Here is a 23,134-nt window from a genome sequence, read left to right as displayed (position 1 = left end):
AGAGTAGAAAGAGAGTGTAGAAAATTTTCCCGCAACTTACAGAGGCGGTGAATTTGAGTCTAAATTTTAAAGCGCATCTCTACACAGTTGCGAGCATCTGGCCGATATTCCACATCACTTTTCCACACAGTATAATCATAATTTCGTTTATATTCTTACGATGGAGCTGCTTTTTACAGATATCCGTATAACGTGCTTTTCGGTATTGAGAATGCGATCGAGGACTGATTCCCGATGGAAGAAATATTCGGTTGGATCAACGCCAAGCTGTATTGAGAGCTAGATATCTTCGTCCTAAGCGAGCACAAAGGGATTTTTCAAGATGAAAAGAAACTCCCGTGTCAGGTACGTTTATACGTAACTGTAGATACACGAAGCAATGCGATACGAGAGATTTCCTCCGAATGGATTAGAATTTCTCATGTGGAAATAACCACCGAGTTGTGTTTTCTTTTTTCATTTCTTTTCGCTTTTTCCTTCGTTTTTCCACTCGATTCTGCGAGGCGAGTGCAGCCAGGAATGCCTCGCGCGTGCACTTGCAAACGTTGGTGCAATTATTTCTCGGAGAAGAATTGAGCGTACTTCTTGCAGGTGCATAAGCCGATGCGAAAAGCAAAGTAGGCATCTTATACCTCAAGGTGAAGGGAGCGGAACGAAGGAAAGTTGTCAGACTCGCGAGTGCCAGCGCAGGTGGGTAATTGAATTTTTGAAGAAAAAGAGTCCTCGGCTTGACGTTTCTCCGGAATATATTAGGCGCGTATTGTATAACCCATCTACCTGGCAACTCCATATTTTACAGAGGAGAGGAGACAAACTTACTTCACCAGTGAAGTAGAATTGCAGAAATTTCTTCATACCGCGTTATTATACATGCATATAATATAAATCCAGCGTCAGTTTTGTTACTGTGCAATGCGGTATATTGCAGCGGAAACTAGATACATGGAGAATACGCGTGGAGAGAATTTTATGAAATGAAAATTCTTCCACCTGTTTCACCAGGTACACGCTGCATATTCAGGGAAACATAAAGCTGACTGCAATAATATGTCATAATGAATAATTTCGCGCACGAAGCTAATCTTCGTCCCGCAGCTGCGAGTATCCAATTCAATTCAGCGAAATTCATTCCTCCGTGGAATAGCGAAACCCTTAGGACATACTTAGAGATCGCTTCCTCGCTGCCGAGTCGAATTTCCAGAGTAACATAACATTAATTATTTCTTGAAATAGTAACCTGCAGATATATAGTTACATCAGTTTGTCGTTGTTTGAATTCCGTCGTTGTTGAAACGGTATAACTATATACATAATATACACTGGAAATCACGGTTGAAATTAAACTTCCCGGTATATCGTTAAGCACAGATCGTTTTCCCAGTGCATTAAGCCGGTAGGGAAAATCAACTCTTGGAGCCTCGTATTCCGCTTGATTATTATTCCGATGGTAGGTAATTGGTAATAAAGGGTAACTAGCCAATTAGGTGGATTGGATTTTTGGGACAGGCTCAATTAGGAAAAGTTTTTATTCTGCTATTTGAATTTTGTTCAAACAATCTTAGAACGCGAATTAGTACCGCGCATTACCGCCGGAGTAAAGTGGTTGCGAGGGAAATATTTATACTTTAGTATTTTGTATATTTTACAGCCTCCACTCTGCGCAATTTACAACTCGCTGAGTTGTTTGAAAGCAAATATTCAATAAAATACTCGCTACTGGAGGGAAGTCGTAATTAATTACTCGACAGGCAGCAGAGGTGCACTGGTGAAACAAGCAGGAATTGATTTATAAAATAAACGGGAAATAAAACGATGGAATTTCCAAAATAAAGAGAACTGTCGATACCCTACAGGATAATTGCAAAATGTACCAGGGAATGTGCAAAACTGCATTTTATTCAATCGTCTGTTGAAAAATTGCTAAAAACATGTTTAACGTCAAAACTGACTAACTGGTCTGTATAATCTTACGCAACGAGAATTATTTACTCTGATCGAATTATTCGTGCAGAAAAATTTATGGACCGATTTAAAGTCACTCTGAAGCCTAGCAATGTGTAGATTTACGTTACAACTATTATGAATTAGTGCAATAAATCAGTCTAACAATAAGGTTCTTACGAACATTGGAGAACAAATTAGAATACCACTTCGATGATACGGTAAGAACTATGCGGGCAGATTATTCGTAGACCGTAGGACATCGAAGAATTAATTGAGGATGGATTGTTCTAATTGTAAGTACAGTCCATTCAAAAACAGTTTCAATTCAAACGTTCTATGGAAACAAAAGAATCTACAAAGCAACCAGTCAAAAGGTACAGCTTCGAGTTAATCGAGTTGAATTTATTACAAAAAAAAGTAGCATGAAAAAAAGCAAATTTGAATGACAAAAGCGCTGTTTAATTAACACTTCAAGAGAAAGAGCGAGTCCATTACAGTAAAACTTTTGGAATGCCAAAGGCGTATGAGTCACTTAATTTTGATAAATTGCGTCTCCTCTTCTCTGTAAATGAATTCAAAAGATTTTTGCGGACGAGCTCATCTATACTTTGTTACTCCGATATACGTTCACTATTAAACATTCAAAATTAGTATATTGTACTCGGTGTATTCTTGGCCATGGGAAAAATCAAGTACAGGTACATAATATAATATCCCATGGTTTTAATTAAGTAACTTAAGTGACGAACAAAATTAGATGCAAGTGACTGAATTAAGCGAAAAGGTTTCTCTAGGGGTTTTGTTAAACCTTGAATTTGCAATTTTCCAATCATTTCTACCAAATTACACAATTAATTACTACAGCTTTTGATCATAAAGCTGTACGTATATCAAAACACATACTTCAGAAGCGTCAGGATAATAATTACCGCTATTATATGGTTCAAGAACTTTTACGAGTAATGTCGTCAAGGTTTTAGTTAATTATACGCTCATCGTCACGTGAAACGATCGATTAAACCGTAATATCCGTATTGTACAGGCATCGGTAAATGAAATTTTCACTCCACGCCTGATGGCGCTTAGGCATTACTACTATATTTGATGGTTTTTACGAACATGCAGCTGGTTCAGCGTATCGAAACTGTCGGTATTTTGTTGTTTTTTGTTTTTTTTTACGGTTGCCGTTACCAGCTGTTCATCGTGTTTGTGCTAAAGGGTTAAGCGAAAAAAGGCTAAACAAAGCTTTTGTTTAACCAGCGGGGTTTAAGCTCATGGCTTGCAACGGACACTGCCTCGTTTACAACGAAGTCATTCAGACTGATGGTTCTTTTACGATCCCTATTGTGCCTCGACGGCCTGCATCACGCTCAAAATCCTGCCTGTATCGTGGATGTATAACATACCTTGTACATGTACACATATATACACATATGCTGAAATATATTTATATTTATATATATATACATTTACGATACAAGCGGGACTTCTAACACGATGAAGGCCCTCTAGGCACAATGGGGATCGTAAAAGAACCATCAGTCTGAATGGGTTCGTTGTAAAGAACGCGACGCCCGTCGCAAGCCGAGAGCCTAAATCCTGCAGGTTAAACAAAAGCTGTGTTTAGCCCTTTTCCGGTAAATCCTTCAGTAGAAAACGCGATCCACAGCTGGAAATGACAAGCGTAAGAAAAAACAATGGCAGAAAAATATCGGCAATTTTCATACGCTGAACCGGGTGCAAGCTCGCAAAAAATAGCAAAAAACAGTAGTAAAGCCCCAGCGTGATCGGACGTGGAGTGAGAATTTTAGAAAAAGTTTTCGCAAAAAGTGCTCCCTCTTTCATCTTGTCGCCATTTATACGAGGCAGAATCAAAAAGGTAATAATTAAACCGAAGACTTCAGGGGGAATAGAACTGATTATGATTTATGATTTTCCATGAGGTGACAGTTTTATTCCTATTTCACCAAGTAAGCCGAACGATGACTTACGAGAGCTAAACTGGCGCCAGATTTTAATCCCACTCGTGGAACTGAGTAATTCAAACAATCGTGTCTAGGAGCCGCAGGCAAGCATCGGAGAACCGCCAAGAGCGAAGACGGGAATGCCGAAACCCCGTTGCCACTCCAGTTCCTGAAGGGCTAATTATTGCATGCGTCAGACGGAGGATAGATGAACGAATAGCTTTCCCGTTTAATCAATCACTGTCAGTGCCGAGTATACGGCAGCACACACGTAGGTGATACCTGCGTGTATAGGTATACACGTGGAAACGGATACATGCAGGCTTTTCGAAACCCATGCAGAGATAAATGTTGCCGGTGAAAGCGGAGGGTGAAATATGGCTCGTAAACAAAGCGCGGGTATTTGTATGATTTGAAAAAGATAATAAAGTGCGTCACTAGGCGCTTCCTGCCTTGAAAATCTGTTCACATATTGGATTCCAGTTGCCAGGGGAGGAGGAACATTTACGGGGTGAAAGGGGAGGTTAAAGTTTGTGCGAAAACTTGACTACGGCTATAAGAGAGGGAAAAACTCGTTACGTAAGAAACTTGACCAATTTTCACACCCCGCGGATAGTTCACGCTTCACATAATAAATTGAGCATCTTCTTCATAATTCCGCGATGTAGTAAAAAGTGGACGGAAAGTATAACCGTCACGATAACGCGACGAGTTATAAGTCGCGCCTCCGGGGAAGAATTACCATAATTTTGCATCGATTAAAATGCATCACGTCGAACCCTCTCTGCAGAACGCGTTTCGAGTAGGAAAGTTTAATCGGTTGTTTTGACGGAATAAATTATGCGAAGCTATCGGTGTGCGGCTGTTAGTATGCGGGCAATATTAATTGGCCGATAATTGGACAGAGCGCCTCGGAATGTTAATCAAATTCCATTCGCCCACTCCCTCAATCCTCTGTAAGTAACTTTTGGGGTAGAACTTGCTTTATATAATTATAAGAAAATTCGTAGGCGCAAAATACATGTGAAAAAAACGGAAGAAAAATTGTTGAATAAAACTTAGCGGCTAAGTTAATTGGGGCGAGTAAACGTACCGAGATAAGTGCTGTTGGTTATAACCCAGAACAATTTGAGCGGGTCAACCATTAAATCACGTTCATCACATAGACACCAAAGTATTCCAATGACGATGAATTGAGCAATCGACTTCGAACAGCGGTGGAAATTCTTCTGAGCCCACCGGAGCGGTATCATTAATCGAGGAGGGTAAAACGTCGTCGAAAAACTGCGATAACAAGTCACAGCGAATTATTATTATATATCGAGAGAGAGACAGAGGAAGAGAGAGAGGGAATTAGCGCGGGAGGCTGCGACGCTGCCTGAATTCGTTCGGAGGACGAAACCGCGTCGGCGATGCTGCGCGAGGCTGATCATCGTCTGGGGGATGAAATTCTACTGATCGCGAGGTGGAAACTCGCGGTGCGAATCGAGGATGCTGGGCTTGAACGCAGGCGCGAAGAATCAGTCAGCGCAGAAATTCGCCTGCTCAGTCAATATATCGCGTGTGTTGGTCCTGCGAACTTGCGGGGGCGACACGGAGAACCTGCAGGTGTGTTTTGGGGCATACGTACCGTGTCGAGAGTAACGCAAAGGGGTTGCCTGGTGGAGGGAGGAGGGGGATGTGGTGACGGAGAAATAATACAACGTAAAACACTGGCGAAAACGACATGAGGAACTATCGCGATGAGACCCCCCCCCCCCCCCCGCCCCACTCCTCACTCAACCCCTTTTTTCCCCGGCACTCGATCCCGATCAAGCTCCGTGTCGGGGCTATAACCGGGACACAATTACCCCCCTTTCTTCCCCCCTTTTAGGGTATACCGCCGTGTATCGGCCCCCAGGATGGATGGAATGGGATGTCGGAAAGCTTTTCGTCTTCACTTTTTTTTCTCCTACTGCACTTTTTCACTCCTCGGCGGGAGCCGACCGCGAGTTTTTTCTTCTTATTTTTCGCAACCCCTTTTCGCTCTGCACCCTAATTTTTTTTCCTCTCACTCCCCCTGGCATCTATATATACGCTATATGGCGCCGATTTTTCTCCCTGTATCTCTACTCTCTCTTTTCTGGATCATATCGCTTTGCTGCTGCTGGTGGTGCTGGTGCTGACGCGACACCTTGGTTCGGTTAATTAAATATAAAAGAAGCAGACTTTGGTCTACGGTTTTTTTGTTCTTTTACTTTTTGCATCTTTTTCCGTATGTGTATTCTTTCAGTTACGCGGACTTGGATCGTTACGGGAAAATGTGTGATATTCTTTCGGCGAATCTTGTTTACTTTCGCTACTGCCATGCTGCTACCGCAGAGATTTCGCCGTGTTGTGTTGAATGGCGTTGAAGGGTATATATATATACGTTGTACATACGTATATATATATGGCAGTATTGAAACAGCACTAAATTAGAAAAGTTTTGTTGCGTTAGTATGATTCGTCTAATTCGACCGAACTTTGGACGAAAGTTTCACAACTAACTCAACAAATTTCATCTACTTTATGGAGATTTCATGGAACGATGCTGCCACTATGCGTATTTTATGCCTTTCACACACCGGGTTTTTATGATAACTTGGAAAAATCGATTTAGATGATAAAAGACGATGCGTAAAATGTTTATGATACGTAATAAACGAAGAGAGAAGTTTATCCCGATTTCACACACGCATGTTGTACATACATGTAATCTTATTCGTATGATCGTGATTCGTATGCTTAACAACAGGAATGAAAAGTTATGTTATAAGCAACTCGTATTACTATACTTTATTGGATTTTTATGAAGTAGGTATCGGATAAAACTGACCGTGATTATATTTATGCGGGATATGAAGGTATTCAGCAACGGATAGAATGTGTTAAAATTTCATAAGATTTCATGGAATAATTCACGAAATGATGTATAATACATATATACATATATAGGATTTCGAACATGACTTTCAGAAGAAGTTCGTGAAATCGACGCATGGACTCATAATCGTAAAAAATATCTTAAACATCAAGGATGTCAAATGTGTCTGACCCGTAATCTTTAACTCCGATACCCCGATATTTTTTCAACTCCATTCGACCCACTTTTTTATCGCCGTATCGATTACCTTTTTCGTTGTATATTCATAAAATTTGTGCAGCCACTGTATCGAAATTTCGAATCAACATACATGTGGGTACTTGGGCGTAAATACACAGTCCACATTATATATATATATATATATATATATATATATATATATATATATATATATATATATATATATATATATATATATATATACGTTATAGTAATGCGGCGATAAATGTCAGGAAAAATGTATATATGTAGGTCCGTATGCCATCCGGCGTAGAGGGATGCATATTTCAGCGGTTAACTCAGGTCTCGTTTTTGTTTCGAGCTTCCGTACCCTGCGCTCAATATAATGCGCAATATATGCAATATACACACGTAGGGGAAGTTGGGGCAAAGTGGACCCCTGAAATTTTTTAAATAACAAGAGACAAAATTAACCCCGTTGACTTTTGTATTAATTACGAATTATCCGGAAATCATAATTACTGTAAACATTTGATTCTCATTTTAGGCAGTATTTTCTTAAGGGGCTACTTTGCCCCACCCTCTTTTATCTGTATATATGTATTATATATTGGCGATTTATATTTTATTTATGCGTTAATGGTCACTTTTTAGTTTCTACTTTTCAGACTTTCGAGTCTACACACGGATCGGCATAGTTAAAGCGACGCACGCGATGTGCAATGCAAATGAAGCGGTTAGCCAGATGTTTATTTATTCTCCCGGCGTAATTACAAGCAGTTTGTGACGTCGAGCTGCAGCGTTACGAAGCTATGTAACTGCAATAACGGCTGTACAGAACGTGCGCGCTAATTTCTATGCCAAAAGATCCGAAGAGGGAAAATAAAAATGGCAGTTTTTTTTTTGTCCATAACAAAGACGAAATGCTGCGGGAAAACGCAGTAAATCAATAATTTTCAACGGAGACGAAAGTTTAACCTCCCTCGATGTACCGAATAGGTCGAGTATAAATTTCACCGCGAAAATCTCTGCCATCTCGGAAATCTGTACACCCTATTAAATTCTCTTTCTCTTGCTACGAAGCCCCTCGACGGGAGTTACTTTTTTCCCCCTTTGTTCTGCGAGAAGTATTTTCTTGCAGGGTCGTTACACACAGATATCACATGGATAGCCGTGACGCATACATATACATGTATACACACTCGTACTTAAATACGTATTTCACGAGTAAACATTGTCGAAAAACAGACACTTTGTCATAAGGAGATGAGAAGCGAGACAAGAAAAGAAATAGGAGTAAAAATAAAAAGTGGAAAAAGAATGAGGAGAAGGAGAAAGAAAAAATCGAGCACCCCCACAGCGGCGTGTGAAGCCGAGCTTAAGAACGTCAGGGGGATGAATTCATCCGTCATCCAAATGCGGCCTGGATATTACCGTCACGCTTTCCGGAATCAACGAATGAAAACAATTCCCACTAGGGAAATCACGGACTAAATTAAAACGCAATAATCCATTATTACATCAATAACATCAACCCTTCGGGTCTGACGGGCTGCGTGAGGGATGAAATTTTAATTCCTTTAATTATCGTCATCGTCGTCATCGTTGTCGTTTTGGTTATTATTATTATTATTACTCACTTTTTCGCTTCAATACTAATCAATTATGTCGTCGTCGGTTTAATTAAATTCATGAGTAATTATCCATGCCAGGTAGTAAACGAAGCGACGAGAGGATAACCAGGACTCTGTAAATCCCGCGCTGTTCAATTAGTCTAATTTCACAATGTTTAAAACCTTTGAGCTGGCGGTGCAGCATACTGTCACTTTTCATTCTGCAATATTCTATATTGCATACAATAATCTAGCCGTTGACGCTCAACTTCGAAGTTGTTGAAATTAGAAACCTTAATTGGGTGGTTCTTGAAAATGTTTTTTCTAAATTTCAACCGGCTCACCCCGTAAATCGATCCCAGATAATTAAAAAATAATACCTATATGTTTTCAAATTCTTATCTCAACTCTAACCCCTGCCCCAAAGAGGGTGGATTCCATTCAACCCTTTTAGGGGGACATTAAATCTACCGAATGGATTTAGATGAAATTTTGTATAAGCGGGTTTCTTGGGTCGCTAATTACGAATCTGAAATCAAGATTAGCAACTTCAAAATAACGGATCCAATATCGTAGAGCAGAATCCAAAAACTCATTTGATTTCGATAAAAGTCGGTACCCGGGTGTTTTCAAAGTCATTGATAACGAATCTGAACATGAAATTACAAAAAAAATAACCTTTACCAAATTTCATCTAAATCCGTTCGTTAGATTTGATCTGTCCCTGAAAGGGTTGAGTGGAAAATCCACCCTGTTAGGGACACCGGTTAGAGTTGAGATAAAAACCTGAAAAAATCGCGGAATTATTTTTTAATTATCTGGAGTCAATTTGAGAAGCGAGCCAGTCCAAATTCGAAAATAACCTTTTTAAGAACCACGCTAATACATAATATAAATAGTTCGGAAGACGAGGAACGATCGTCGAGGAGAAGAAATAAGAGTGACCAACCGTACAATATGATGAAAAATAAAAAATAAAAAAAAAGGGGGGGGGGGGGGGGAGAAACGAATAGATAGGTAGTATGACAATTTCCACGGACTCACCAGAGTTCGGAAGCCCGTTGCTGTTCGGCCGAGCGGAAGGGGCGCCATCCCTCGCCTCGACCTCGAGGGCGTAAGCTCCCTGCTTTTCTCGATCGAAGACAATCTTCGTAAAGACTTCGCCCGACTGCTGATTTATTTCGAAAAAGTCCTTTCCCTCGTTCCTGTCGCTCTCGACCACGTAATACGTCACCTGCGTTATCGCATCGAGACAGGCGTCAACGTTTTGTGTCAGTGCAACGTATAGCTTACTTCTTCTACCCTTTAATTAATTTTCACACCCTAAATTTTCGCGGCACTCACCTCGTTATTCGGAAAAGTACCGTCCTTGTCGATCGCGTTGACTTGGGTCACTTTGGTTCCGATCGGTTCCCCTTCCAAAACGGTTTCCTGTTCCCGTTCTGTGAACAGGGGAATCTCGTCGTTCACGTCCTCGAGCATTATGTATACCGTTGCCTCAGAAGCGAGCTGCTGAGCCCCGTTGTTCTGTAAAATAAGTTTCAGAATATAATTGTTGCTGAGTTTGGATTTGGCCGGAATGAGAGTCAATTTTTATACCATGCAGTTTTGCTTTCTTACCTCGACACGAATCGTCAGATTGTACTCCTTTATGCTCTCGTAATCTAAGGGATGATTCACTTTTATATCGGCCCAAGTGAAACCCTTGTCCGCCCTTTGCTGTAGGTAGAATGTATTAAACTTGTTCGTTTGGGCGGTTGATCCTGGCATTAGGCTGTAAAATACTCTCGGATTTCCCTCGATGCCAGAGCTATACGGAAATATATGTTCAATGAGTTTCTGACCATTAATCAATCCACGTGTGTGTATATATATACGTATATATGTATATATATGTATATATAGGCATTTCTGATACGATAATAATATGTCATTTAAATTATACATATACGTATGTTTGTATTGAAAACAAAAAAAAAAAATAAAAAAAATACGAACGAAAATATATTTGTATAAAGTTACTGATATATAGAGTTGCCAAAAAAAAATAAAAATAAAAAAAATCGCAAAAGAATGGAATATAGATGTTACTATACGAGAGTAAAGAAATTGATCAAATGAAATTAATGTTCATGTATATGTACAATATAAGTATATAGATATTCAATTATTATCGTTGTATTAAAACATATATATGTTATGTGGTATATAATAATATAATAATGAGCTAATTGATGTAACGACAAATTATATAGGTACGTAGTATAAAAACGTCATGCATGGAAATGAGAATAAAATTATTACAGTAATGTCTATTGTATGTAAATATAACGTCTACCGTATTCTAATTCGTATAATATTTTTCGACAACAAAAGGTTTCATTAAACTTTTAACGTAAGTTTATAATACCTATACGGTAATTGATAACTTATATAATTTCATCTACTCCCTTGACCGAACAACCTTTTCACTATCTTTGTAATTCTTCTTAGCGTTTTTTTTTTTTTCTTTGTTATTACTTCTCATTATTTCTTAATATAATAATTTTATTCAGTGTTTACGCGTAAGCGTGACTACATTTTTTTGTTCTATGTAGCTAAAGCGATGCCATGAATGGAATTTTCGGAAAAATTCACAAAAATGATTGTGTGGAAGAAATATTTGAGAACAAAAAAAAAAAAAAAAAAAAAAACATTTACCAATAAAAAACTTCCCAAGATATATTGTAATGTGATTCGTTAATGTGAACGATGAACGGTGATGTTTATTATTTAATGTGCGCCGTGGTATTAGAATTATAGCCCGCATACCAAAAATCAAACGTGCTCATTTGCTTGGAAAATTATTTATTCATTCATTTATTTATTTATTTATTCATTCATTCATTTACTTTTTGCATACCAATCAAGAGGTCTGATGATTGTTGGTTTGATAAAGGAATATCGACAAGTCTCTCCGGCCCAGAAACCGGATTGGACCAATTTCTTTTAATAAAATGACTTAGTAAAACCTACCCAACAAATTGACACGGTATTCTTTCTAAACTACGTGCGATATATTTACATTTATAAATGAAATAGATAAATTGCAGAAAGCAATTTCTCACTAACGTGAGTTATATTTTATTTTTCAATTAATTCAGCTACTTTGACAAGGGTAATATGATAAATTCAAAAGATTTTCACCCGATCTAAGATTGCAATATTGCAAGTAATTTCAGAATCCTCACTTTGACCGATCTCGACTACCAATTGTTGTGTAAGCGTTACGTATTTAATTTCTACAAATTGCTATTGTAACAACAAATGGAGCTTCGCTAATCGTATATTGCATAAATCAATGCACTATGAATAGCATTTATGACTTCCGGAACAAAATCACGTAAAAACGTAAATAGAAACGAAGAAAAAACCGATCACATTGCGTACGTGCAACGTATGTGAATAAAAGTTATATAGTATATATATATATGTCTTTACATATATATATATATATATATATATATATATATATATATATATGAAAAATTGCAAAAAAACGAACCTTTTTATTAAAAAAGCCACTATATATAGTCAAGCATGCCCAAAAATATTTTACGGCATACATATATGTATAAATATATAAATATATGTATATATATTATATATATATATATACACACACATATATATATATATATATATATTGATAATTTACGATTACATTATTACTAACAACAACACGAACTAGTGGGACGTGAGTTTGAACGTAAACATATTAACGAAAAATAAAAGTCAAAAACAAAGATGAAATGTAGGCAAGTAATGGCGATGATGATTTGTGTGAAAACAGAACGAAAGTATGAATAACGTGTAATTAAAAAAAGAAAATCTCAGTAATACAGAAAAAAGAATAATATCAAATACCTTCAAAAATACTATTAGCTACGTTCAATATAAAATAACATTCTACCTAAATAGCTTGAATCACAAAACCCGTAGCTCTCATACTCATTTTGACGAAAAAAAAAAGAAAAAAAACGATCGTTAAGCGCTTTGTATTTAGCTTCTGGCATCTAAAATATCGTTAAATCCGTTATACCTGTTTAAAAGAATCCAAACCGTATCACGGGTAATTTCTATTCGTATAATTTGAGGGGCTTGCACGCGAGCGGAGACATAAAAAATTAACGATATTGCTGAAGTTTAATTAATTTCAGAGGGTATATGTGACTGGAACAATTATTTCAAAAATTTATCGATCCCATTTATGTACTTTTTTCCAACGGTTGATTACAATAATTACAAATATCAGGCAACGCATTCAGGAAATTTCATCATCTGTTAGAATTGCAATATTAAGATTTTATTACGATTTGATGATCAATAAAAATTACGACCAAAATTTATTAGATTCACTAGTTTTGTCCATTCCGAGTATCGATCTACTCAAATTGCCTCTTAGCCTTTCATTTTCCGTGCTCATAACCACGGACTCTGGGGTCGATTTAATAAGTAAAAAGAAGGGATTCAAAGGGAATAAAAGTGACGTCTCCCCGCACTTTGTGAAATACGAAACCGTGTCATGTAATAAATAATACAGCGAGTATATCGCAACCCTCAAATTTACGGGGTGCCGTGTATAAAAAATCTTGTGTCCCGTTTCACACGCATGAATTATACCTATGTATAACGCGATATATATCTATGTAATATATGAACGACGGGATGAGAGGCGTAATGTAATTATAATAAGGCAGGTCGAGTGAACAGCCACACACCAAGAGACGTGCATTAACAAGTGTGTGGGGTTCGACGTAACGTGCATTATGTCATAGTTATATATCATGTATAATTTATATCTTACATAATATCCATGTATAATATGATATATCATATACGTATGTATATTTACGAGAAATAAATACAGTAGTCAAGTAAATAAATGAATAAATCAATGAATGAAAAAATAAAGTAACAACGTAGGAAAAAAAAAAAAAAGTTTATGTATAAAGAGAAAAAAAAAGTTGAAAAAAAAATACAGGTAAAAACAAATTCCCACGATTGCGTGCAGGGCGGTCGTGCAGCTGCACGGATCATTAACAGTTGACAGACCTGGCTTTAACAGACACAACTTTAGCCCCAACGGCCATGTTCTCTTTACAGTAGATCGGACCATACACTACGTGGTCCCATACAGGTGGATTGTTCGCACGATCCACAACGTCAATTTGTACCTCCACTGTTCGCGACAAGGGCGGGTAACCTTTGTCTTCTGCCATGGCCTCCAGCTTGTACGTCTCACGCTATGCCCAATATACGTTAGAATAGGAACAAACAAAAAAACAGAAAAAAGACCGGCGTTAGTACAGTACGACTTGCTCGTGATGAGGTCTCGTCGGGAGAAGTTTTTTTTTTTTTTTTTTTTTTTAGTTTGTTTTTCTTTTCTGCTTTTTTTTCTCTGCTGCAGCATTACACAAGTTTCTATATCGCATTATACGTTCGTCGTATGTATATATATATATGTAATATGCAGTACATATAAAGTCATACAGCGAGGGTATGATCGATCTGCGACGCAGCTGGAGGCTCGGATGAGACGACAGGTCCCAATTGCCGTAGGATCCATGACCGTAGAGAGATCTCTGCCCTATGCGCTACATGTACAGATATATATAAATATCTCTTGTTCGTGTCTGGTGTATGTGTACATATGTGCGTGTGTGTGTATGATTTTTTTTCGATTTTTTTTTTTTTTTTTTAATGTGTTGTTATTATTCCGGATATTGAATAAGGAGAAAATAAACGAAAAGTATAAACGGCTACGAATTATTCCCGGAATAGAGGTAGACAGACAGATAGATAGATAGATCGATAGATAGATAGATAGATAGAGATAGAGAGACAGGTATAAATATATATATACATATATGTATATATATGAATATTTAAGGGAGAGAAAGAGATGTAGCGGGGGCGTGGAAAGGACCCCACGAATGTCTCTTTCTCCGGTAGACGACGGTCTCGCTGTCTGTCCGACGGCTACATCATTATCATCATCATCATCATCATCATCATCATCATCTCACGCGCACACGCCGAGCTTAATCTCTATGCTTTGGGCATGGCATACAAACCTGGCTTTTACTGACGTCACTATTGTACCCACTGTGACATTTTCTTTGATGTGAATGGGGCCGTATACACTCATATCCCACACAGGAGGTTTATTGTTTCTGTCTACGACGTCTAACTCAACGTCCACGTCTGCATACGAGGGTGGCGTCCCTCTGTCGGATGCCCGCACTCTCAGGCGATACCTGTCTCGCTATTGGCAAAACATGGGCCGTCAAGATACAGGGTATTTGGGTAGTTTTGAGATTTTTTTTTTTTTTTTTTTTTTGATTCGATTTGTCTGTTCTCTTTTTTTTTTCTTTTCTTTGTTTTTTTTTTTTTTTTTTTTTTGTTTGTTTGTTTGCTTGTCTTTTGCTCGAAGAAAATAATATTATACAAGAAATCAATAGGTATATTATATATGTATATATAATATACATGAGAATGCGAAAGAATGTTTCACCAATAACTATCATTTAATTATTTATCGCGCCCGGGGCAATTTTCATGGAAAATTTTCTCGATTGACAGCGAGCGATTCGGGCGCGCCGGGAGAAAGTTACGAACTGATCAATTTTGAACTCAGAAAACTCCGAATTTATACGGAAGGAGTTCACCTTGGGATGAAATCCGGATTCTTTACAAACTTGGATGAAAAAATTATCCCGCTCTTCTGTAGTATGAGGGAAAAAAAGTTCTCGAGTTTGTAGATTCTTGATCAAATATCCGCAAGAATACGAGTCTCTATTGAATATTGAAATTCGAGAGAGTAGTAAGTTTTTGGTTGCACGGATAAACTTAATTTTATCAACCTAGAAGTAGAAAATTAGCGAAATTTGTACCACGGATTCTTGGAGAAAAGAGAAAACTTTCCGTCTCATATTCCCGACTCGTTAAAATTCCTCCCTCGGCTTTTTTTTAAATTAAATTTAAAGAAAAACAAAATGAATCTGTCCGCAAATTTGTTCTTTCGGAAACTGTTCACGGGAAAAAATTCTTATGCCACGCGCCCGAATCACCGATATACATATGTTGACATATCGATGTTAGATCATCGATACTAAAATGCACGTAATGAACACTCGACGCGACGTATAACGTATAGGTATAGGAAAGATAATATACCTATATGCATAGACCGTATCATTACCGACCAAATAATATAAATTGTCGCGAAAAAAATTGAAGAAAAATATTTTTGGAAATGAAGAAATAAAAAAAATTAAATCAAATCGATGTAACCGCGATATATGGAAAAACGCGTAAGCGCATTGGTAGGTATCCGGAAAGTCGTGTATTAATCCCGAACGATATGTTATTTGTACTTCAACAATTTCTGGAACACTCAAACAAGCGATTAATATCATTATTATAATGTTAATAATATATCATTATACAAGTACAGCATATCGAGGTATGTAAGAAAAGAAAAAAAAAATCACATCTCACCACTGTAGCTACATTATGTATACGTATTTCTATACGTATATATACGTATACATGATTATTAAGTGCATCCTAAAATTTTCTTTATATTTTATATATATACACATACTAAAGTATATAATATTATTTATGTAAATCGTGTATAATATACATATACAAGTGTCCCGACCATAGATAAATACTTTGTGATTAATTAGTTTGACTAGTAAACGAATGGGTAACAATGATTAACATTAGTACGTGTCTTCAAAATTTCTATCGTTTTTTCTTGTGATAATTTGTGCACGAGAAGAAAATTTCACATTGCCACAACTCAGATGTACCATATAATATGAAAATTGTATAACTTTTGTGCAGATGTGGCTATGTAACGTGAAAAAAAAATAATGTACAGTTTTTGTAGTACGACTTGGCGGATACCTACTGTAGCGTTTATTGACAAATACGTAGGTACGCTGGAGTGGGGTGCGTACATATGTATTTGTTAATTAATCAATTTCTTCATTCGCTGAATGTGTAAATAAAGTGAAACTTAACATCATTTAAACCTGAAATAAAAAGGTCGAGAAAAGAAAAATCTCCAAACTGATCCGATTAATTAAATAATAGACAATGTAACATCTTCCACAAAGTATAATATTAAATCAACGAGAATATAATAGAATAATAATATATAATGTAATGTAATGTAATATAATATAATATAATATAATATAATATAATATAATAATAGAATAAATTCTGAGCAAATTGAAAACACAACAAATTCCTACTTACTGGAAAACAGCCCTTTTTTTTGTCATCGTCAAATCCGAAGAAAGTAAATGGTGCAATAAACACAAACATAAACAATAAGAATAACAAATTAGTCTTTTTTATACAAAATTAAAAATGCAGGCATTTTATACATGCAAGCAGAAATGCATTATGCAAAGAGGCATCGGAAAACGGGTAAGGGTGAAAATATGACGACCCGTCTTTTTGGTATTTCTTTAACGACACTCAAAAACCGATGGACGTTATTTTCGTTGTTTTTTCGTTCACTTCTCTTTTCTTTCTTACAGTTTGTCTTTTCTCTTTTTCGTTTTCGTTCTCTTTGAATTATTATTATTATTTTCTTTATTATTATCATCATTTTTTTTTTTTTTTTTTTTTTTCTGTTTCTGGTCCGGTTAAAACAGCTGTATGCTGCCCCAATCACAGGAAGAAAAAATGTCACACCTCGGACAAGAATCTTATGTTCTACAAATATATGCGCTCTCTGCATGTATTATGAAAACGGTGTTGAAAAAACTTAAAAAAAAAAATTAAAATCTTATCGGTTCATATATATGTATTACAAACACATGTGTATATAATATATATATATATGTATACGTATATTAACACATACATATATGTATATATACATGTATCGGAATGTGAGCACCGAGATTTAGATGTTGTTATTATTATTGTTATTATTATATTGTTATATAGAGAGATAGAGAAAGATATGTATATATATATATAGAGAGAGAGCGATAGCGAGAGATCCGTTTCCTGTAAAGGAATCAAAAAACACATTCATATAAAATATGGGCAAACATGTTCAAAAAATGTTTATGTCTGATGCACCACAAAATGCGTAGCAGATGAAGATACACCATACTCGTGGGGCTCAAAAAATGTCGTTCCCACCTCCTCCTGGAAGTTTAAAAAACATCACTTCCCTTTTGAAAAACATTTACATATTATTTTATACTGGTCCCAAAACATGTATACACGTTCAAATGGCAGCAGGACATCAAACAAAAAAATTTTATTTGTATATATATATATGTGGAAAAAAAGTTTGGCAAAAATGAGAAAAATCATCACGTGCTTCGACGCCCGTACTTTTTTCTGTATCAATTATCAATTTATACACGTGTACGTAAATTGTGTCTTGATATATATATATATATACGTATATAAATAATAACGTACAATTCTCTTGTCTTGTTATTTTATTTTTATTCGTTTCAAGGGAAAACTATTTCCGTAATTGGAAAAAAAATTGGCAAAATGTCCGATATGAACAATCACTAGATATTTAGCTTTAGTGTTTTTTTTTTTTTTTTTAAATTCTTTTTCTTTTTCCTCTTTCTTTTCAATTCCGTTTCCGAATTCTTTTTCATCGTTTCTTTTGTTCATTTATTTTTCTTTTGATATTGATACCGTTTCTTACACAAAAATTCTTTAAAAAATACCCAAACTGTATTCATTTTACGGTATTTTATAAATTCAGGTACGTGAAGCATTTAAAGGAAATCAGGCATAGCTAAGTACCATAGTGAACACATTGTGCATATCAATATAAGAATAATAATTAACTAGACAAGTGCCGTACAAAGGAAACTTATTTTGTTGCATATATGTATATAAAATGATGTATATATATATTGTATATAGATACATATATATTATAATATATATATAAGGCATTCATATATATAATATATATATATGTATATATACATACATATATAATATATATACATGAGTATGAAATCAATCAATGAAAATGTTAGTACACGGAAATACTTTTTTTTTTTGTTAATAGTTTTTTTCTCTCACTAGCAACCAAACAATTCAACAAGTGTTAGAAACGTAATAAGTTAACGTAAATTTAAAACGTCGGCAGAAGGTGTACACACAAGGTATATAAAGTATGTTTATAGGTACATATTAATGTGCACAGCATCAAGTTAATACATAAATTTTTAGGTACACGTATCTGTGGAATTATGATACCATGAGACGAAATATGTATATATTTTGACCAATTTTTCAACCCCGTTCTGTGCACATTGATAGACACATACATACATACATAAATCACATATGTATATTATACGAATAAAATATCTATATCATGTAGTTTTCCTATAAATAATTCAGATTATTATTTCTCTGCTTGTCTCCTTTTTTTTTTTTTATTGTTTTTTGTTTTCGACGAAATTTGTTTACGACTATTTAATAGGTGGTCATACAACGCGAAATAGGAGTTAATTATAATATGTTTAGTGTTTGTTACACAGCATAGGAAAGTTTGAGAATGTCCAAGAGCGTAAATTGGTCGTAAGCAAATTTCACAGATCGATCGATTATACTCAGGGCAGTTGAACAAGGCGATCAATGATGGGAAAGAAATTTTTTTTGTTTAAATGACAAATCAATACTCACGTCGAGAGCTTTCTTTAGAACGATCCAACCAGACTCTGGCTGTATTTCAAAGTATTCCAAATCAAGTGGATTCGTCGGTGCGGTTAGCGTGTAAACTATAGCACCGTTATTATCCGCATCCTCATCGGAGGCCGAAACTCTCAATATGTTTGTCCCCGTACTTGCATCTTGTTTCACGTTCTCAACGTATTTCTGCGAATATAAATTATACGTTTATGTACAGCATTACGTTACTCTCTTGGCAAGAAATTATTACCAGTCGCCACCAATAATCGCATGCATGCATTTATATTTACCTGCCGATCAAACAGCGGCGGATTATCATTGACGTCTGTTATTTCAACTGTAAACGAACAGACACCCTCGAGCGACGGCTCTCCTTGATCCGTCGCTTTCACTGTGACGGATACAAATTTTCCGTCATCCCCTTCCCGGTCGAATACCTTCGGAGAAATTTTACGAACGATTAATAAACTAGGACTATGCTCGAATCGAGGGGGATCGACGGGGAGCGAATTTAGGCAGGTGCAAATCGCAATAATTAGTTGTACGTGAAATTCGACGGGCGAACGAGACTGTGACGGTCGAGGGAGAAACGGAGACCGGAAGCCCAATGAAACCCCGGGAATGCTTTCGCCACTTAATCGAACTGAAGCCGTACATGAACTCTTTCCCGAGGATCTATTTTGCAGTCAAGAGTATTCGGTTTCACGAAGTGAAATTTCCACGCATTCGTCTACAATGCACTTTTCTGCTGCACCCTTGAAGCTGAAGTCCGCTGATACTGCAGAAACTTTGGCAATCTCTACGAAATGAAATGCAAGTGATATTGTGAAATTCGCTGTTTTGGTGATATTCGCGCTTTGGCAAGCGCATAAAATAGAAATTTGCAAACGATCATGTCTGACCATTACTCGAAATTTCATATCGACAACGGTTATTACATTCTGTGTTTAAAACAGCAACTGCATGACGACAATCATGTCGGGCAGCTGTTGCAGCCGTTTGAAATGGGTACGTTGGAATAATTGTAGTGGTGCATTGTTACACCGAAACCAAGAGCGTCAGCTGTAATGCACTTAGGTAACAGCCGTTGACCCCGTCATTCAGGTCATGCAGATATTAACGGTCCAAAGTCGTTCACGAGGCAAACAATCGCACGAACCGATGCGAAAACTGTACGCTAGTTTATATTTTTTAAATTTTTACGGGTATAATATCGACTCTTGTTTCATAGAATAAACTTACCTTGTTGGTTGAAACTTCGCCTGTTTCTTCGTCGACGGTGAATTTCGTCCCCTTCTGATTCGGCTGCTGGACAATCGAGTATTTCACCTGCCCATTGACACCCTTGTCCTTGTCTGTTGCCTGGACTTTGATGACGGGACTGCCGTTCGGAGCACCTTCCTCGACCTTTGGCGAGTAGGTTCCACAGTCCTTGAAGACCGGCTTGTTGTCGTTGACGTCCGTTATGAAGACGACGACGACCGCTGTGCTCGTGTGGATGGTGGCGGCACCATTCAAGCAACAGGCCCCGTCGTCGAGAGCAGTCACGTTCAGCTCGTACTTGTCCCGGTCGAGGGAAATCGATTTACCGTCGAGACGAATCACCCCGGTTATCTCCTCGATCACAAACTGACCCGCCGACGTTCCGCCGCCGACGAAACCAAACCTCACTGTGTCCCCGTCTTTGTCCGACGCGACCACCGTAGTGACCAACGTGTTCGGACCCGCGTTTTCGTCCACGTTCGGAGTGTAGACTTGCTGCGAGAATTTTGGCTCCTCGTCGTTTTTATTCTTCGTGTAAATCCGCACCGTCGCCGTTCCCGTTTTCGAAGGCTCTCCTGCACGAAGAGGAGATTTTTAGATTCTAAAACTAACTCTCACTAAACTCTGTGCGCAGCTTTGAGAGTGGTGAAAACAAAGATTCAACTATCAAATGAGAGAATTTCTTACCCTTGTCTTTGGCGGTTACAATGAACTCGTAGTAGGCATTGTTGTTGTCGGCATCGAGCTGCTTGTTGTTTACTATAATACCGTTCGAGTCAACGCTGAAGTGATCATCCGAGACGATGTACTCTATCTCCGCATTCGTCCCGGAATCCGAGTCCATCGCTTTGACTTTCAGGATGCTGGTACCAAGCGGAATATCCTCGTCGACATTGTGAGCCTGGTAATCTGGCAACTCGAATTTCGGAGCGTTGTCGTTGACGTCCGAAACTCTAATTGTGAGCTAAAATTATCAGGCATTAAAAGTGTGAATTATTACGGTCAAAGCAGAGGCAATCGAACGCAATGATTGTGTCAATTTAGCAAAATGATTCCTCACCTCGACGGACGTTGAAAATCCTCCCGAGTCTTCGGTCGCGGTTACGACTAATGAGTAAACGTGGGGCTGCCTGACGTCCTCAAAGTCCAATTCCTTGGCCAATTTCACTATGCCAGATGTCGGACCGATGTTGAAAGTCCCAGCCCCTTGACCCTGAGCTTTCAAAGTGTAGCGAATTTCTCTGTCTGCGAAAGACTTCGCCTTCACCGATATTATGCTGTACGAGAAATTGAACAAAATTGATAATCAACGATGTGAATTTTTGTTTTCCACCAAGGTGGCGAAAATCAGTTTATGCATACTCACTCCGAGTCCTTTCTCTGATTCTCCGGAATCTCGGCCTCGTAAGATGGCAAGTAAAATTGAGGAGCCCGTTTACCACCGACTATGGATAGTCGTTCTTCGGGGGTGGATTGGTACCGCCTGTCGTCCACTCGTCCGTTCTGATCCTCGGCTTTGACGTAAAGGACGTATTCCATGTCCAATTGAAAGAGGTCTGTACCTCGAGTTCGCACCACACCTGATCTTTCGTCTACTTCGAATCGACCGCCAGCTGTGAAAGGGAATATCAGACGTTGTAAAACTGCTCGAAATGTCAGAGAATTTGGGTGAAAAGTCATCTGGGTTTCACTACGTTCACTTACTTCGATCCCTGACGATGAAATAATGGATGTTGTGATCTGTGTCTGGATCTCTTGCTTGGAGTGTGAAGACCGGAGTGTTCGGTGGCGCGTTCAGCTGAACCACGGCTTGCATGGGCAATGGTCGATTGATGAAACGGGGTGGTTCGTCATTGACGTCTTTGACGTGGATGATAACGCGCTGGTTATCAGTATCTGGAATTATCGAGGGTAGAGAAATCAGTGTAAGATATTCCCCGAGAGAAGGAGTTAAATTTAATGTAATAACACATATAAGTGTAAGTTTAGAAAGCCTTTAGATGGAAAAAAGACAACCAAAATTCCATAGATACGTGTTATATCTTAGTAGTTGAGGCAAATCTCAAAAAAATGCAGAGATCTATGAAGACTAACGATAAGACTATATATATATATATATATTGATGTCTTGATATACTTACATTTTAGTGCTGCAGTTTCCAGGGATAAAGAAGAAAGACATTAGTAAAGTGTGTGAATAGGCGCCATTCACAGTACAGTATGCATAGTTAAATAGAAGGAAAATCACTCGGTTCTCGCATAGTGTCGAGTCCAAGAGGAAGACGATGCACACCTTTGAAGCTAATCCAAAATCTGATGTTCGCTCAACAAACTGGAGAACAAACTGTAAACGAGACTGAGTAAACGAGATTACGATACGCCTTCGCATAATATTGTGTAAACCTTGGCGCCCAAAGAGTTTTCGTTACGTTCAAATTGTTTTACTCAAATTCTTTGAAAATGTTGCATCAAATTTTGGAAGTACAGCACTGCCAGGAATGTGCATCTAAATA

The 23,134-nt window shown here is 37.6% G+C and overlaps 1 protein-coding gene across 2 annotated transcripts in view; it reads right to left on the bottom strand.

The window, feature by feature from the left end:
• Positions 1–23,134, bottom strand: part of LOC124406087 (neural-cadherin) — a 53,074-nt gene that overhangs the window by 13,219 nt on the left and 16,721 nt on the right. The window contains exons 4-15 of one of the 2 annotated variants that reach the window (XM_046881447.1): positions 22,326–22,517; positions 21,988–22,234; positions 21,682–21,898; positions 21,309–21,585; positions 20,601–21,196; positions 19,649–19,795; positions 19,353–19,544; positions 16,923–16,934; positions 14,723–14,913; positions 10,227–10,416; positions 9,951–10,133; positions 9,651–9,840 (exon numbers count right to left, since the gene is read on the bottom strand). In XM_046881447.1, coding sequence (XP_046737403.1) covers positions 9,651–9,840; positions 9,951–10,133; positions 10,227–10,416; positions 14,723–14,913; positions 16,923–16,934; positions 19,353–19,544; positions 19,649–19,795; positions 20,601–21,196; positions 21,309–21,585; positions 21,682–21,898; positions 21,988–22,234; positions 22,326–22,517 — 2,634 coding nt within the window. Of the gene's footprint in view, positions 1–5,001; positions 5,332–9,650; positions 9,841–9,950; positions 10,134–10,226; positions 10,417–14,722; positions 14,914–16,922; positions 16,935–19,352; positions 19,545–19,648; positions 19,796–20,600; positions 21,197–21,308; positions 21,586–21,681; positions 21,899–21,987; positions 22,235–22,325; positions 22,518–23,134 lie in introns of those variants that run through there. The other variant, XM_046881448.1, reaches the window with a different exon arrangement.

The sequence above is a fragment of the Diprion similis genome, chromosome 4 (genome assembly GCF_021155765.1).
Source record: "Diprion similis isolate iyDipSimi1 chromosome 4, iyDipSimi1.1, whole genome shotgun sequence".
Lineage (NCBI taxonomy): Eukaryota > Metazoa > Arthropoda > Insecta > Hymenoptera > Diprionidae > Diprion > Diprion similis.
Note: the sequence above shows the minus strand (reverse complement) of the source record. Positions and strands in the feature narration are given on the sequence as shown.